Source organism: Primulina eburnea, chromosome 4, assembly GCF_022965805.1.
Source record: "Primulina eburnea isolate SZY01 chromosome 4, ASM2296580v1, whole genome shotgun sequence".
Lineage (NCBI taxonomy): Eukaryota > Viridiplantae > Streptophyta > Magnoliopsida > Lamiales > Gesneriaceae > Primulina > Primulina eburnea.
Genome location: NC_133104.1, coordinates 39630670 through 39650344, shown reverse-complemented (window position 1 = coordinate 39650344; position 19675 = coordinate 39630670). Strand labels below are relative to the sequence as shown.

The window sequence follows — 19675 nt, the reverse complement described above, 5'->3', positions numbered from 1 at the left end:
ATAATGTGGTTAAGATAATTGTGTTCTGATGAGTTAAATAGTCATCTTACGTCCTGCATTTTAAATTATTTTGGATAAGGGATTTTATATTCTTATCCACTTATGAAGGTGGATTACTTCAATAAGTCAAAATGATCGATGTCCCACTATTATCTAATTATCCTAAGAAATGTTTGGCTGTATACATCTGTTGTGTGACGACTTTGGTCAAATTGAACATTGAAAACATACCATCTGTGTGTATACTTATGCCTTTGCAATTATACGCAAAAACTTATCTGAGTCGATCTCACATGTCGTATTTTATGAGACGAATCTTTTATTTGGGTCATCTATGAAAAATTATTACTTTTTATACTAAGAGTATTACTTTTTATTGTGTTGATTCATCTCACAAATAAAGATTCGTGAAACCAGTTAACTTTTTCATGTTTTCGAAAAGACAGAGAATCCCACTAATTTAGATCCAATCAATAACTTTTATATAACATCTATAAAAAAAAACAGTTGTTTAATAAATACAAATACTTTCAAGCTCATCCCACGCAATGGCAGATTGCCAATACATAAATTTTAGAAAGATACAAATTTCAGATTAAGAACCGACTATTTACAGCTTACAATAAGTCTATAAGGCCACAGGATGAGAAATAAATGAAAGGTATAAGCTACATTTAACATAAATCTTGAACCCTGCTCACCTACTTAATGATCTTTTTTCTCATGACGGTTTTCATATCGAAACATGCCCAATTCCATCCTGCACTACTTCATCCATGATCAATCCTCAGTCGGTTCAACTCTGCCACGAAACTGGGGCTGGACTTTAGGGTCTTGAGGGCGAGAGTCCTAATATCCTCTCGTGAACAATCTCGGGAAATACGAACAAGCTCCCACAGGGCTCCTCCACCTATCATTTCCTTCGCGTTGACCTCTGGAATGAAACAATTAAGGAACTGAATCTAAATACTACAAACCTTTCTTTAGGATGTAAAATGAAAATGGTGTACCGTGCTGTGCTAGATGGCAAAGTGCTAGCTCAACGTGGCGTCTGATTGGAGAAGCTTCATTGTTAGCATTCAGCACAATCCAGGGAAGGGCTCCATCTTCGATTAGAATAGACTTCCTATTCTTAGTACCTGCAACAACCAATTGTCGATGCTGAGTTATTTACAGACTTCAGGTGGCAAATTTGACAAAACTTAGCATAGATTTCGAATTCCAAATCAAACTCTCAGAAGAGAATATGTCATCCAAACTTGAATGAGAATTGGAAAACCACCAGCGATGAATCAGAACAGGGTATAAAAGAGATTAAGAGAGCACTAAATATATCCGTATTCGTATGGTTTATAATTGCAGAAAAGAATTTATATTTCATCGGGTGGGAGTGTTCTCCAGGAGCCTAAAAACTTCACCTTGACTGGATGCTCTAGACTCGCATTTCGCAAAATTTGCAATTCCTCGAGCAACTTGAGCAAGAACATCTGGATGCCTGCATCTGACCATCCCCAGAAGAGCCTTAATACCACCTTCAGCTCTTAGCTCCGCTTGTAACTTGTCTGAAAATGTAAAATGAGTTATTGTTAAAAGCAAACAATATAACCCGATAAAGAAATTCTAATTAGAAACATTGGCTTTTAATGTCAGTGCAAATATGGGCAAGGTTGATTACCATTCCCACAGAGATTAGCAATGGCTCCAGCAATCATACGGAGAGTCTGAGGATCCTCTGCACGAGTCGCTGTCAAAGACAACAAGCTGATGCCCCCTCGGGACATGATGAGCTCCTGGTTAAGTTCTGCCATTTACCATGAATCAAACTTATAAGCCGGTGATAAAATAGAATAATCTTATATGTGAGTTAGTCCAGTGTAGGTAATGAGAATTACCATTCATTGCGAGATTTGCGATTGCCCCAGCTGCAACCCGGTGAACGGTCTCGTCATTGGAGCTTTTCAGGATTGTGAGCAAGGACGTAAGTCCACCAGCCTCAACAATCCTTTCTTGATTTGATTCTGCAGAAGCGAGGATCAAAGGAAAATGATAATAAATGGTCAGCAGTAATGTGATAATAAGTGTGACACATTACAAGAAGATCAAGGTGGACAACACAGGTGATCAAATATGAAATGAATTTAGTGAACAGTGCGGCAAGAGTAAGTTCCTTCATTTGTTGTTTATAACTTGGTCGATAATCTGTCAGTGATTGTTTAGACAGGAAAACATGCATTCACAAATCAAATTGTTACGGGACCACCTCCCTTCACAACTCAGGGTATCTTTGCATCACTTCCTTTTTTGGAATGACAATGAAATGGAGTCTAACAACACTGGTTTGACACCAGAGAACGAGTATCTAAACCCTCATGAATCAGTGAGTTACATTCCAAGACAAATCGAGAGTTAATTAAGTGGAAAAGGCAGAGGAAGATACTTGTTATTGTAAACATAATATAACTAACTATTTCAGTATGTTAGTCACAAAAAACCTGACCAAGTGAAAAAAATAACAATCAAAGGAGTCCCAAGGATTTTACAATTCACCCGGCAATACCATCTCAATCCATTCATCCAAAAACTTATAAAACATATGGTCATCCAAAAAGTTTGGATCAAGACTTGAATGTTAGAAGACGAACAAAGTAGAAAACAAAGAACGATAGAAGAAAGGGCATTCATCACTATCATTACCTTCTGCTGCAAGATTAGCTACTACTTTCACAGCATGAATGCGAACATCAGCATCGTCTGCTTCAAGTAATGACAATATCTTGTGAAGGCCGACTGTTGCAATGCAGAAGATTTCAGCAGGAGAAAACATTGATGAGGATAAAGCACACATTTTTGAGAAAAAGTCAAACATGAAAAATGGTCCACCTTGTTCAAAAAGTTTCGCCATTGAAGCTCTCTCTCCATCTCCAGTGTCTCTTAGCTGTTCACTTTTTATCTGAGGGACGAGAGAATCCAGGGAACTAGGTACTCGTCCATTCAAACCTCTATCTAGGTTTTTTCTTGTCTGTGCAGCCAAAGAAATTAAAAAAGTCGATAATCTTCATGCAAATGACAACCATAAACATGTTAGTTCAGCACGTTAAATTCCTGATATGCAGAAGGTGTTATTTCTTATTCAATTGCAACAATTTCCTGCCTAATGTAGCTTAAACCACGCAAATAGATTGCACTCAGTGCCAAAGCCAAGTCAATCTCACCCAAATATTAATAACTGAAAGTAACATTGACTTGAACTTGAAATTTATAGAATGTTGAAGCTCAGATAAACAAGTCCAGGGACCAAGAAAATTCGCTAAAGATATAAGGTAATTCACTTCCAGCCAACATAAGCATTCTTATTTTCAGCGATGGCTGACCAACCCAATCTCCCTAGCTTACATCTAATTAAAGATAACCGCAATTAGTTTACATATTTCTCTACTATCAGTTCCATCTATTAGAACAATTGCAAAAACGGTTGTTTTGAATCTTTCAACAGAAAGAATAAAAACAGCAGATGGAGATGCAACAATGTCAAAGTAAAGTTGTGGACAATATTTTGCAGAATGATATTCGGTAAAGAACAAAAGATTAAGCGGAGGGGCAGAGACATTGCCATTTCGGTATTATCATCTAGAAGACTGGCATGACTGTAATGTTTTCAATGAAGAGTACTAAGCTCGCAAGTGCAGTCAATAAGCAACACTAAGTCTATTAGTACTGATTCAGATTTCAGAAAGATGGCAAGACCCCGAAGTTTAGGAGTTGGCAGCCAAATCATTCTCACACAATGTTTCAAAAATACGAAAAAATGACTACCTGCGCCCATCAAAGTTGAAATCTGGAAAATGAACAATGAAGTAATCGAAAGAACGGCAAAAAAAACGAGGAACTTGTAACTGGAGGAAAACTGGGAAGAAAGGCACCCTAAAGATCTGTCGGACAGAAGGGCACTGCTAGGCTCATGTGCAGTTAATTTGGAAACACAGTTCACTGATCAAGTAAGTGGTCCTTGTAAAGGCATACCTCATCAGCATTAGAACTTATTTGCAGTAATTGCCTTTGCAGAAGTGAGAGTTCGTCTTCAAGCTTTGCTTTTTGGCATGCTTGATCTTCCAGCATCTTACGAAGCTTCACAAGTTCAGCATTCCCAGTAGCCTGGAGAGCCGGTTGATATTTATCAGGTGGTAAGCCACAACTATAGGGATTAAGTTGAAATAATACAGAGAAGAATAGTCAATCGCACACTCAATCCACACCTCGGTTTTTTTCCAATGAGTCAATTCACTTTTCAATCTATCATTTTCCGCTTCTGCAGCTTTCCGTGAAAGAGTTTCATTTTGAAACTTCTTTGTAATCTCTGCCACTTCTCCAGAAGCAGACAGCATAGGAGACTGCAAGAATATAAAATTGATTAGAATTACTTTTAATGCCAGTACCAAGAACTTGGAAAATTTATAACCAACTTCCCGAACAATAAAAAATATTTAGAGCTCAAAGAAACGAGAAAAGACGAAAAAACTCTAAACTTTCAAATCAATAATGAAATAATTAGATTGACAATATTCGAACACGTGACTTTGGTTTTCATTGATTGTTCAGTAAAGAAATATATTGACTTCTATGTCAAGGTGGATGATATGTTGAGACCACATGACTATCATTTGCATAATCTCATTTATAACAAATATTAGCGACTGAGGCACACGCGTTGCGTGTAACATAATATTAGATATTTGGAATATTGTTTAATCAATTTATAGAATGAGTATTAGACATTTGTAATTTGATATGAATATTATAATTAGAGTGTTCGTACATATTATTATGTATGACAAAAAATCTATTTTTCTATTAAATTTAATTTCAATAAAAAAATGTAATAATATTAGGGTAGAAAAAAGAAAGGTATTTTGGTGTTGAAGAGATGGGTAAAAAAGAAAGAAATTTCGGTGTCATTCTCATACAGTTTTTCTAACCCTCTCAACTATTATAATATAGAATAGATTATATATGTTTTTGTTATAGAACGTAAATCAAACATAGTAATGCTTTACATCAACAAAACAAGGAAGTTCATAGATTTTTTTTAAACTAGATCAAACTGCTGAAATAAGTAACATAGAAGTATCATAGAAGCATTGGAAAAACAATCATAAGTGTCTCAGAAACCCAAATAACAAATAAAAAGATACAGAAAAACATATGACAAAAATTAGAGTAGTCAAAAAGTTTAATTTTGATTAAAAAAATTGCCAACAGATTTCTAATTTCAAAACTTTAAGTTTAACGAAGAGCAATGCCTTATCATTACCACAATAACGTTTAACTTTTGTTGTCTAAAACAAAGATTAACTCTTGCATTTCACTTGATAATTGATTCCTCCAGTCTTCCCACGAACAAGTTAAAATTGCAAGGGACCTCAAAGATAGTTGACAGTAAGCAAATGACCAAGATATTTAGGCGTTTCAACTGGTGCACGCAATGAAATTATACTTCATTTACAGCTTTACCCTTCCAAATTACTTGCAAAAGTAACGAGGAGTTATTTACCCAAATCTCATAATAATAAGATATTGTTAACTTTACCACTGAAGGCTCCTAAGACCACGCACAGACAAATAATAAATGAGATACCTCCGCATTTGACCTCTGATGGATGCCATTATCAGATGGGCCAACTTTGACTTTTTGATGTCCATGCTTTTCTTGTTTGATCGCCCATTGTTCCTCAAGCTTCTTTACTGACTCCATATAGTCCTTTTCATACTTGAGTTTCTCCAGCTAAAAAGATAAGATGCAAACAGATGAAGCAGGTAAACCCATTAGATGGACATAGATGATCAAGCCTTCGTCTTGCTGGTCAAATCAAAACTCATGAAATTTCCTAGTTACGGCACATCATAGTTCAGCTTAAACTAAGGTTTAAAATAACTGCAAATCCTTTTCAAATCTCCAATTAATGGAGAAAGAATAACTTGAGGTCGTAGCCAATCCACCAACGAGTTTACAAACAACCGAACAACGAGAAGAGTGTGCATAAAAGCACACAGATGCTAATTTCCACAGTCTTAGAAACCCATATATTTTAGTCAGCCGCATCAGGTCACGACTTCGCCCACATTCTCCATTCCACGTGTAGATATATGCATCTTAGAATGTGACTGTGGTCTAAAACTTTGAACAGCGTCTTTTTCGGGAATTTTAGGAAATAAGAGTTCAATATATTCAACTACATGAGTTTTATCATGGCTGAAACAACAGGATTGAAAGAAATTGTGAATGAATTTTACTCCCCAGGCCTTAGAACTAAGAAAATGTAGTTGATAGAATAGATAACACTGGCCTCGCAACTACTTTAAAAACAAATAGAGACTATGTCGAATTAAATTTTATAGCTTCTTATTTTTGGTTTGTAGAAATGATATAGGTAGGAATGGTTCAATAGTAAATTATTTATTGCTGAAATGATGTAGACGTTTCTCAAATAGAAAAATGACGATATTATTCTTGAGTTCTCTGTTCCTAAGTTTCCTCTATGGTATCCTCAGAGTGAAGACATCATATGTGTTACACGATCCTATACCAGATGAAATCAAGATGAGCATGAAAATTGACGGATATTCGCACCAAGAATCATACCCCTTGAGTGCATTCACATACCTCTAGTGCATCAGCATAGTTCTGTTCCACCTCAGCAACACGTTTTTGTGCTTCAGAAGCTATCCTTCCAATCTCATCTTGAAACACTTTTTGTTGTCTTTCATGCTCGGTAATTAGCTTGTCCAACTGTATATCAAGCTTCCTCGACAAACTTTTGTAATCAAATTCTTCCTTAATTTTCAACATGTTCTCTACCTTCATAGCCTGAAATAAGTCATAGAAACTTAATGTCATTAATAATCTGTCCTATTTTAACATGTTATACAAGATGCCATACTTAAATATCATATAACCAAAATTACATACTTCATTCTTAAAAATATTCACAATAGGAAATCATTCAAACGACCACAAATTTGTACAATGAACTTTGGAAACCACAGTTAAATAACATGATAAGGCTAGATGCACATTTGTTATGAGGAATTACCCTTTGTCCGAACATTATGGTGCTGGATGTCTCTCCTCGATGTCGTGGCGATGGCCCAACAGTAATAATCAATGAGGTTCTAGCAGTGCCTGTAGATTGAACATTAAGTTAAAAAAAATTAATGACGAGGAATTTTAAACCATTTCCTTTGTTTAATTCTGTCTTCATTGTGTCTAAATGAGAGTTGTAAAGGTAGACACCCATGCAGAAGAAGAGATCATAAAATGTGGGAAGTTTCCAGTCAACAACCACCGACATAAAATTCCACAAATCATTTGATCACCATTTCTCATGCAACATCACATAATTGGAATTCATCCTACTCAGTGTCCTAGTATTCTAGCATTGAATCTAAAGATCCTGGATCACGTTTTTTGGAGAATGATTGTGCTGGTGAGATGCTGTAATCACACATCCAACAATCCAGACCAACAAAAGTACAATAAAGTTCAAGAAGGGAGGAGTGATCCAACAACGGCTATGAGTAATAGAAACTAAGAAATATAATTGGACATTCCTTTTGCAATAAAAGATTACTCGAAGCCGAAACACACATATTCTAATGTAAGAACCTCAATAAACAAAAAAATACATATTGTGGGGGGAAAAGGAAACAAAAAAAGCGAGTATAGCAGGCCAGGAGAAAATATTCTTCGAAATTCGAACACAGTGTTTCATTAAATTCATCATGATTCTCCAATGAACATGACTTAAATATCCAGGTTTTCCAGGACATTATAAATATAAAATAACAAAGAGTGAATGAGAGATGAGAGAGGAAATTGTCTATCAAGTCTTTCGGCCGCTGTTTTCTTTCACCAAAGTTTTATGTTGCTATATTTTGTTTTGAGCCACATTATTCATAAAAACCTTAATTTCAGTAAATAATCACCTCCAAAAGAATCTCGGAGCAACCTTGTGAGCTTGGAGTCACGAACAGGAACATGTGCACTGTTCTCTGCCAATGCATTAATGCACTTCCCTAATGCGCTCAAAGAGAGATTGATAGATTTTGCTTCTTCCAATGTATGACCCTCACTGCCTGCAACATGGAAACAGCTCATTTTCAGCAGAAGGAAGAAAAGTTAAAGTTGAAATTAAATCCTGGACATGCCAAATCCATTGCTTTAACACTTGATTTCCTGCTAAGCACAACAAATGACCAGTGAGAATGTCCTGTGCGATCCCTTCCTCTAATACAGGAAAAAAAGAGCACTTAAAAACTTCTATGTTGATAGTAGCGGCCTTTTCCAAGGTTAACTAAATTTTGACACCCAGAGATTTGGTTTAAATAAATTCAAACCCCTGGAGGTTTGAAAAATTACACCAGCCCTCTTTGAACAGTGAGTCCTAAGATTGACCAGGGCATGCTGTAATATTTCAAACTTCATGGGTGTCTACTAACAACACCCAACATTGCCATATAATTAATTAACTGTTTTGCTAGATGATGGCTTTAGAAAATAAACTGGAAAAGAATCGGCACAAGAACATAAAGACAACCAGACAAGGATTCTTGGAAAGAAATGGTAGAAGAAAAACAAACAGAAAGATTCATCCAAGAACTTATGATTGAATGTTCATGATGGATCCAAAATCGGTGAAATAAAATAAGCAATCAAATATTGGCTGCTGATATTCTGCACTAGAAAATATCCATATTCCCCACAATGTCATACATAACCTGATTTGTCAATGCGCTCTGAACCAGCAAGGTCCACAATAACTAGTTTGCTCTTTCGTACAATGGGAGGCTTCAGCGTTTTACCCGTCAGAGTAATGCTGCCATTTTCACTTGAAAGAGAAGAATTTCTTCCCTTAACTGACCTCTTTACATGTACCTGCAAAAGGAAAAAATTCAAGACAAAAGTTTAAATTAGAAAAAGAGAAGGTACTGATAACAAAGGATAATGTAGAAATGCATAATGTCACCATTAAAATGGCATGGCTACGCGATGATTCTGTATTTAATTTTGTATTCGCAGCATAACGATGGGCTTCCCCTAATTGCAGTAATTCCATGAAACTCTTGGGATCCCTAATTTCTACCAGTGTCGCACCAGGTACAGAAACATCTCCATTTTTTGGATCTTCCACAATAGATATATTACCATTACTTGGATTAAGGAGGTCCTGTATCGTTTCCATATAAAGCTGCATAAATTTAGGAAGAAAATCAATGTTGCGCAAGTAGAAAAGCCAACAAGAAAACCTTAAACTGCTCAAGTCAGACAGCCAGTGTTAAAAAAAGAAAGAAACGCGGGGTTTTCAGTTTAAAAGGGAAATAGCATTCTTCATCAGTAACAACCTGCAAATAAGAGACAGAAACCAAATCATTCTCTGGTGATGCTTCTACCAATATGTCCTCCATTGCCCGCAACATTATTCCACGATCAGCGGTGTCTTCTTGTCCTAGTCTTCCAAGAGTGTAAGTTTTCCCTGTACCAGTCTGTCCATATGCCATAACTGTTCCATTGTAACCATCCAAAACACTCTGCAGAAAACAATAAACATCGGTGCTTATATAACTAATGTAATGAACTGGAAAGTTCAGAGGCACGTGGGGGGTAGACAACATAGGAAACTGACCAACACTAAGAAAATTCAAAAGTCCATATGATAACAACACAATATTAACCAAGCACAACTCTGAGCAGGAACACTGAGTGAAATGAAGTCTTAGATATTTACAGTTTAGGACTCAGGATCATCAGTGAGGCCAAAGGTGACAGCATGAACTTCTTCATGTGAAAATTTAAACTGGAAAAATATTGAGAATCAGCATAAAAGTCAAGTTTGTAATTACCTCCACAACAGGCTTCGCTACAACTTCATATACACGTTTTTGAGATGCAAACTCGGTTAATACATCATCAAATTCAAAAGTATCAGAATCCCAATTGTTTTTCCGAAGCTTCAACCTCTTAAGCTGAAAAGGAGAAAGAAAAATCAAATCTGTGGCTGACGTGAAAATATCCAATTTGAATCTCAGAAATGATCTTCTGTTTATAGCAAAATGGAATATCTGGATACAATGGCAGGCAGGCTCTACCTCTGGTTGCAATTCCACACAATCGGCAAAATCAGCATCTTCCACCATCTCTTCAGCATTTCGAGGCCTTAATCTAACAGCAACTCGAACCCTCCCGGAAACTACTTCAAAGATTTCAATATTTGAGACGCTATAAGTAAACAACAATTTACAAATTACAGGTAATATCATGTCATAAGGATTGGTAAATAGAAGAAGGGCTAGACAATAGAAATCACAATATTCCTACTATTCATGGTGAAATCACTCATATTATTATTTGAAGTGGTGTATCATAGGGGTAATAGTTATTCCCATTTCTATACAACTTTCACAATGATATAATTTCACTATTTTGAATGGAAAATGCCTTAAAACAATTTTCAGTAGTTTTATTACCATGAAAAACACATAAATATGGGTGTGATATCTAGTGCCAAATCAGCTTACATCAATGAAAGAACAGCGGAATGAAATGCAGCAAAGCAGACGATAAATTAGTGATTGAAATATAACTGATAAATGCAATTTGTGCAAACAAAATACACCAGAACAGGAAGGAAAGCCCAAATATGAAAAGAACGAGGGATTTGCATACTACAGTTAAAACTCTTAGTTTCCGAATGAGACAAATATATCCTTTACCGGTTCCAAAAATACCTTCCCCTTCTTAGCAGATAACTCTGCCACAGCTGAACTATAGAAACCTCTCAAAGAAATTAATACGCTAACAATCGATGCAACAGGCACCAAAGTCTACTAAAGGAAATTATCAAGGGAACATCAAAAACTTTCTTGCAGAAAGCTGAGATGCATCCGAGAAAAACACAGTCCTCTCAAATTAATTTTGCAAATAACAATGGAGTAAACACTAAATTCTCGCTTGATTTTCTCCAACTATGACCTACCATACACAGACAAACACACACACACACACACACACTCTCTCTAAAGAAACCTATAAAAATCAAATCTTTACATCGCACCAGAACTGACACGCACAAAAATATTCCAAAAACGGAATTACCTCAGCCTTAAACACAATTTTACACAAAAAACAACCAACACCCATCTCATATCTCACTCAAGTACATCAATTAAACTTTACCAGCAGAATCATCTCGGCTTGAACCAAGTGAACCGGAGCTGCTGCGCCGAAAACCGGAAGAAGCAGTCGAATGCTGCACCTTTGACTTAAAAGAAGATGACGAGGAAGAAGAAGGGGAATATTTGGGATTGTAAATGTCAATCTTCATTGCTCCTCCTCTAGATACCCCGCCGCTGCCATTTCTGAAACTAGAGCTCGACATTTCCTCCGGGTTTCTTTCTTCCAACTTTTCTACAGTTCACATAATTTCTCCTAATAACTTTCCAGTAAAGTGATCAGAGAGTTTTGAATGAAAGAGACTTTTGATTTGCTTTGCTTTGGTTGCACACAGCTGAAGAAATGAACTGAAACTTGGAATTTATTTATTTTTTAGTTATCGGAAAAAGGGAATACAGCGGGACTTGTATTGTTACTATTTTGCATCTTCTCTATTCTTTTCTTCAGTAATAATATTTTTTTTGTTTGGTTAAATTAAAGAGAATGTCTCGAATCTTTATGTGATCCATCAATTTTATCGATATTCATAAAAAAATTAATATTTTTAGCATAAAAAACAATATTTTTTATGGATGATCAAACAAGATATCTGTCTCACACAATATGACCAGTGAGACCATCTCACACAAATTTTTTGTCTAAATCAAAATAACAGTTGAATTATATTATGAAATTATTTGCAAATTTTCGTGGAAAAAGACAAAAATAGATCTTTATTGCGTTACTAAATGTGTGTACTAATAGTAAATATATTTTCATTTATTATTCTCATATTTATAACCAACTTTATTACTCATTTAACTTGGTTTTATTTATTTCTAAACATCGTAAGACACCGTGTAATAATTTTTTGATATTTTGTAGTATTAGATAAATTGAGTCACGATTATATTAAATAGGAAGTTGATATTAAACATCCTAAAATACATATCCATCGAATTTATCGTTAGTTTTTGTATAAACGCACCGTAGTGTTTTTTTGAAAGATAAACTTATAATTATATTAAAATAAATTGTTTATTACAAACTCGACCAACCAATAAAAAAAATCGCCAATAAAGAAAATCGTTCATCACGTTTTAGTCGGTTTTTTAAATCAACCATTTTATTTGATGGTCATTAATTTGAAAACAAGTGGGCACAATTTTATAAAGTGGGGGAGCATTGGAACTTCGAAGGCGCCAAAAGGGCTGTTTATTTCAGATGTGACAGTTTTCATCTATATTATTATATAATACAAAAAAATAATTAAAATAATTTTGTAAAACGGTTCTTTTGTTTGAGTCACTCATAAAAAAAAAAAATTTACGTCAAAAATATTATAGACATGCTTAAAATATCTTAGAAATAAAGATTTGTTAGACTGTCTCAAAAGAAACATATTATATTTAATACGATAGTCCTCTATACTAAACAAACGAAGTAATTTTAAATTTGCCTAAAAGCTAAAACACTCGTCGTTTTATCAACATCTTTTTATTTTATCGATATTTTTTAATTTTCAAATGTTTATATCATCTCTAACAAAAAAAATTATTATAATATATTTCTAGAAGTTAAACCAAATATTATTTAACATAAAAAGATTTTAATATGTATATATGTATCGTGTGCCAGGGACGTTGTTTAATTTTATAAGTTTCTGTTTTGTTTTAAATTAATAATTAACGAGTTATTTTACAGAAACATGTATTCTTAATTTGAGGGCCGGCCACTTCCCCATTTCCTTGGCATGATTGCCATTTTGCGACGTGGTTGATTACATTTCGTTTTTCTTTTTTAGTGAATTTTAATACGCTATTCCCGTATATTAATAAATAAAATATGTTGCTTTTTTTAATTATACGTTAGAAATTGTTTAAAGGGAAAATAATAATGGAGGTCGATTAACTCCAAAAGGCCATGCATCCAACTTTATTTTAAATTCGAAGATGCGAAATCCAATTAAATATGGTCCACCGACTGCATTTGTTGCGTTCATGTTCTTCAAAAATTTAATGGATTGCGGTTTTTAAGGTAAGAATTTCATAAGCAGGGGTGGGTCATGGAATTCATTCACATAAATCTAAACATTTCAGTTGCAAATAACTCCTTTTTTTCTTCTTTTTTTTTTATCATTGTAATTTTTCATCAAATAAAAAATAAATAGCTTTAGATTATATTGCTCTGTGTTTTTTAATTAGAGGCAGAAACTAACGTTGTGAATTTTATAAAGTAAAGTTGGACGTTAGGATCAAGGAGTTATCATTAGATCAAAATTATGGTTGTTAGTCAATGTATAATTTTATTTTTTATATTAGTGGTAGCACAATGTGTATCTACGTAGATGGTAATAGGCCGAGCGGTTAGATCCATGAGTTCGAGGAGGTGTGTGTCTACCTGTTGATATTGTTTCTTATATCTTAGATATCAGTCTTACTATTTCCTTACAGTCGGACATGTCCTCAGCAGACACGTTATTACCCAGTTAAGATCTCACGTTATTTTTTTACGGCTCACCAAACCAACCAAATTAAACAGCGCAATGGCAGAAGCTTAACGCACGAAAACTTCTCATAAGGTTACTCGTCCTATTATTACTCTCACAGTCTCATTCGTGGACGGAATCCTGCTGCATATTATTTCATGGCAATATTAAACGATCGAGACCATTGGGAATTTTGTTTATAAAGTGAACTGCAAATCCGAAAAAGTTTATTATAAGGTAAGTGCATTTGTAATAAGAAAATAAGGTGCGCGATGTACCAAAGATAATAGTGAAATATTACCTAACTTCTTTATAAAGAAGCACAGCCCGATGTTTGCTTTATGATTTTTCATGAAAAGAAAACATGCTGAATATGCAAGCAATCGTGCCACTTTATGTAATTTTTCAAAAAGTTAAAATTCTGTCTACAAGTGACTGATTTTTTAAAATTATGTTACGTTTTTTTAAAATCGAAGATGATATTGGTACAATTAAGCTTCGAACAAAATATATCGTTTCGAACTAGAGATTTTTTATGTTAAATTGAGCTATGAATCAGCAATTTTGAAATTATGTTACAAATAAAACTTAAGACTCTAAATCACACTAATTTTTTAAAACCATGTTACAGGCAGAGTTATATAGATAAACAGAAAGGCCGTGTACCTATATTGAACCCATTATTTTATAGATAATGTGTGAGTATAGACGAGGTAGAATCTTGGTTCATGTATGCATAATGCCATAATATATTATAAATAATAATTGAAAAATAAAAATCTTCTAATCAAGTATTCATACACAAAATAATTATCTTACAACTGATTTTTTCAAGTTTTCGAATTTTGAAACATTTGTAGAATAACTTCATTATCAACTATTAAGAATATTTCTTTCTCTACATAGACAGCAAGTAGGGTGAACAATATTTCGGTTAAACCGAATTAACCGATATAATAAATATTATTATTTAATAAATTTTTATTTTTATTTTATCAAATATATTAATATATATATATATATATATATATATATATTAATTTTTAATTTTTATCAACCCTAATTTTAATATAGGGTATCGTTCTCACTTCTCTAACCGAAATTTTTATTCTCACTTCTCTATTCTCCACTTTTGACTTCATCTCAAGAAAAATTACATATATAATTAAAATTAAATCATAACTTTTTTTAAAACTAATCTGAATTAACCGACTTTAATTCGGTTCGGTTTTCATCGGTTATGAAAATTAATTCGGTTTAATTCGGTTATGAATAAATATTTCGGTTCGATTCGGTTATGGCTAATTCAGTTCTGTCGGTAACCGAACCGATCAAATGTTCACCCTGACAACAAGACAAACATCGTCCAATCATCACTCATTTGATTAACACATGACGTAAGATGTTTAAGTTTATAATTTTAAGAAGTCCACGATATTTATAAATTTGATTAAATTTGATAGAGATAATAAAAGGATATGCAATGGAAGCTCGGCCCATGGGATAGAACGTTGAATTACAATGAATTTGATCAATTACAACTCATGAAATGAATATAGTTAGAGCAGTGGAAAAGCCTCGAAGGAAAGATGAGTTGGATATATCGATGATAGGGACTTTGCATCGCCATTTAATTGAGGTAGAATTCACTATTATATCGTGTGATGCGTGGGTCCAAATTTATATATATTCTCAATTTATTTTATCATTATATTATATTGTGATCCATATAAAAAATGGAGAATGTCAAAATAGTTTTTTAGAAATTTTAATATAAAGTCATGATTGGTATACTGAAATGAAATAAGATATGAACGAAATCAAATTTGGAATGAAATGAGAATATGAATGTAATGATATGTTTATTTCAGTCAAAAAATCGGTAAAAAATGAAACATGAATTAAATGAAATTATCAAATAATTTCATAATTAAATTTCAAAACACTCAAATATATTGTTTATTATTTTTGTTATTAAAAAATAATGTATAAATATTGATATTCGTTTTATTATATTAAATTATCGTTATCTTAAAACTAATATATCTATTGACCTTAATTTTATTTTTATAAGTAGTTTTTTATTTATTAAATAATTGTCTTTCAATAAAATATTATTACTATTTTACAATTATTTGTATATTTTTATATTATTATTATTATTATTATTATTATTATTATTATTATTAGATATAGATGTATGCTAGTTAAGTTAAATAAGAAAAACAGTTTACAAATATAGAAAATATGAGTAAATGAGGAGTAAGAATGACTATTATCGTCCAAAATGGATGGAACGACTATTCCTATGAATATGAGAATGATGATATGGACATTCTCATTTCAATGTCATATCAATCATGGTTACAAGGAATGAGATGAGAATGGTCATGAATTCTCGTATCATTCTCTTCTACCAAGTATGTCTTAAAAGTTATATAGTATCGAGTGTTTACCGCTTTATCAAAAGTTATAGCTGATGGTAATGGTGTAAATCAAATCTTTTAAACCGCACAGCAGCTCAAGTACCATGGTTCGATCGCTCTAATAAACAAGAACAATTATTGCACTCAACAAGTTATTGAGAAAAAATACGCTTGAAAGTTAAGTGTTGAATATGAACTAGTTGAGTGGTTAAATAACATATTTAAACCAACACGCCAAAATTAACCACTCTAGGGGTTCATCTTAATTAATAGTATACATGTATATATATACACACATACATAGATGTATGTCTGTGCGTGTGTAGTATTTAAATGAATTCGTAAGTAACTTAGCTGATACATATTATTTATAAGTTTTATAATACGACCGTATCGCAGTTCAATTTTATGAGATGAATCTCCGAACTAACCACGAAATATATTACTTTTTATGTCTAAGATATTATTTTCACTGAAAATGTATAATTTTTTAGTTATATAGTGTAATATATGTTAATTTGAATGGAAAGTATTCAACCCATTAAAATATTACTTTTATGTCCAAAGTTTCATATTTTTTGCTATGTTATTACAAAATATTGTGTAATATATTCTAATTTGAGTTAAAAGTATTATACCACATGTACAAAATATATTTCATTGCAAAGTTTTCATTTTTGGTTAGTTATATTATTAAAAAATATTGCATAATATTGATGATTTGAGTGCAAAAATATTATTTTTTATATCAACATAATTACTTTTACCACTACAACAATAAATGGTTATTGTGACACTTTTTTGTAGATACTTTTAATTAAATATTGTTACAAATACTTAATAATGACACTTGTAAAAAATTAATAATGTGTAAAATAAAAAACATATTAGATTAGTTTCTCTGACATTTTTAATTGATGTCATTTTTTATATGTAGAGAAACATTTTTTTTCCCACATCGTAAAAACTCATTAAAAAACTAAAATTTGTCATTATAAATAAATGTGGAATATTTGGGTTGGATAAATATTGGAGGAGGGAAAATAATTGTTTCCCTCCATATAAAAAATGACATCAATTAAAAATGTTAAGATAACTAATCTAATATATTTTTTTATTCCCACATTTATTTTATCTATTTTTCCCTCCTCTAATATATATCCAACCCAAATATTCTCACATTTATTGTTGTCACTATAAATAACATAAACAACACTTTTAGTTGTCATTATAAATGATTTTGACTGACTCACTGACATATGAATTTGTCATTATTACTATAATAACAAGGCATGTATAAATGTATTTAAAACATAAGTTTTTCTGAAATTTAAAATTGTCATTATATGAATAATTAGTAACACGTATGAAGTTGTCATTAACATCTTATAATGACATTAAAAAATGCCAGAAATTCAAGACGACATTGGAATAGACGACATTTGTTAGAGGTGTCACTAAAACTTAAATATCACTAAATATTGAATATGATGACATTTATGAATGTCACCATAAGTATTTTTTCTTGTACTGTACGTAATATAATGACTCAAACTCATTATCATTTAATATGATTATAGTATAATTACTTAAGCAAATTAGAACAATTAATCAATAGCTAGTTCGGAATCAACGAAGGTCATTTCGGAACCCTCGGATAGTTAAGACCTTCCGAGCCTACACGACCAGCAAGGCAATTACATGTCCAATGGGCACCGACATGTAACAGTGCGGACTTTTCGAACCTTGGATCGGAGCTTCTAATCTCCATCATCCGATGGGCTGTCAAGGTGAGCATCACACGTTGGGCAAATGTCGGTTTGGAGATTATGAGCTCCGCCTATGAATAGGTCATGCAAGATTCTCATTTCTCACACGATTTATACAAGTCTCCCTCAAAATTTAGTGCACTGAAGACTTACGAGAAGTTACGAGCTTCCGAACTAGTCGACAGTGCAAGATCGGTCGACAAAGCAAACATCCTCAAAAGGCTGAGAACGGACGAAGGTATCATCCGCGAGTCTTAGAAAAAGTTTGGGGATATTGATTTTACAACATGTTTAAAAGTATGAGCAAATTCAATAAAAAAAAAAACGAGAATATGAGAAGTCAGCAATGTTATTTTTTTTATGCTTAGAACTAGTGAGTAGACATCCAGTATTTCCAATACTGTTTAGAGATACGTAAACACTGATTGAGATATCCGAATGAATATGCATTCTTATGCGTTGCATTTCACATGTCATACGAAGCATGCATTTTATATCAGATTATATATGATATTTGCGTATCTTGTTGAGTGTGTTATCCTTGACATAACCTTGTTGAGTAAGGTCGCTCGGCCCTCTTTTCTAGGACTGATTGAGTACAAGAAAATGCTCACTGACTTTACAGTCAGCGTGCTACGGTGACCCATGACATTTCAGGTCCAAGATTTTTGAGTGGGTGTAGGAGCCACCAACTAATTCGATCGGCAACTTGTTATATACTCAGCATCTAGACTAAGCATAGGTTTGCAGTTTGATATGTTATCAACGGTTCATGATTTATGCATGCACCCATATGTTTTTATACGCATACATTATGTCCTTACTTTTATATCTTGAACACCTTATTTTCAGGGGACAGGTCTCAGATTAGATGGTCCAGACAAAATGTCAGTGGCTATAGGAGACGATGCTTTTAGAATATGTTTTATTATTTAATTTTTTTTCTTCAATATTTGTTTTATAGACATTCTATGATAGTATAATATTATTAAAAGTGACCACATGTATGAATCGAGTCAATTTTTCTCACGGAAATATATTAATGAGACAGTTGCATAGAATAGTCTATAATGTTAGTTAGAAGCATAAATTTCTTTATCTAAATAAAATCCGATTATATGGACATAATCTATCATTCTCATAAGTTTCAAATACAAAAGATATTTTCTTCAATCTATATTTGGTGTATTAAAAAGTTTGTAAACCTTAGATGAGTTTTGGATTCTTCGAATTTGGGCTAGAAAAAATAATTTAGGCATCACATATTTGTGCATGCTAAATATTTTCCATGAAAGATTAGGGGGTTGTATGGGTGGAAGATTCACAAACTATTTTTCATGGTTAGAAGTGTTTAAAATACATTGATAGGATCGGAATTAATGTGTTCAGTTTTTCTATTATTTAAATTATTGAAGTACCGAGTTGTTAATTCTAAATTTACTATTTCTTCTCGCTCATTTTTTTTTTTTTTTTGTGACAGAAACTTTTTCTACTTGGTTTGTAAACTTTGTAATGACAAACCTTTCATTGTAATAATTTGTACGACCGAGTACTTATCTCTTTACTAAAAACTATAGCTAGTGATAATAGTGCAACTCAAATCTTTTAAACCGCACAACAGCTCAAGCACCACGGTTCGATCGCTCTAACAAGCAGAGACAATTATTACACCCAACATAACTAGTGTATCAATGCATGTATAGCGTATTTATACAATATTTTTTATAATTCATTTGTTTTACATTTAAATAATGATCAAAATATAATTATATGAAATAATGATGGACTA

General features: G+C 32.9%; 1 protein-coding gene across 2 annotated transcripts; it reads right to left on the bottom strand.

The window, feature by feature from the left end:
• Positions 1-485: 485 nt before the first annotated feature.
• Positions 486-11624, bottom strand: LOC140828847 (kinesin-like protein KIN-UA). 2 transcript variants are annotated; one of them, XM_073191706.1, is made up of 19 exons: positions 11228-11624; positions 10141-10244; positions 9895-10017; positions 9397-9582; positions 9021-9242; positions 8773-8929; positions 7981-8130; positions 7089-7177; positions 6659-6862; positions 5633-5779; positions 4254-4388; positions 4021-4152; positions 2881-3019; positions 2695-2787; positions 1893-2018; positions 1676-1801; positions 1419-1562; positions 1011-1139; positions 486-934 (listed from the first exon to the last, which is right to left on the bottom strand). In XM_073191706.1, exons 1-19 carry the CDS (start codon positions 11427-11429, stop codon positions 771-773), a joined length of 2772 nt encoding a protein of 923 aa, XP_073047807.1. In that variant the 5' UTR covers positions 11430-11624; the 3' UTR covers positions 486-770. The 2 variants fall into 2 exon arrangements, with proteins under 2 accessions (XP_073047807.1, XP_073047808.1); XM_073191707.1 differs by having other exon boundaries at positions 487-934; positions 10141-10241.
• Positions 11625-19675: the final 8051 nt, after the last annotated feature.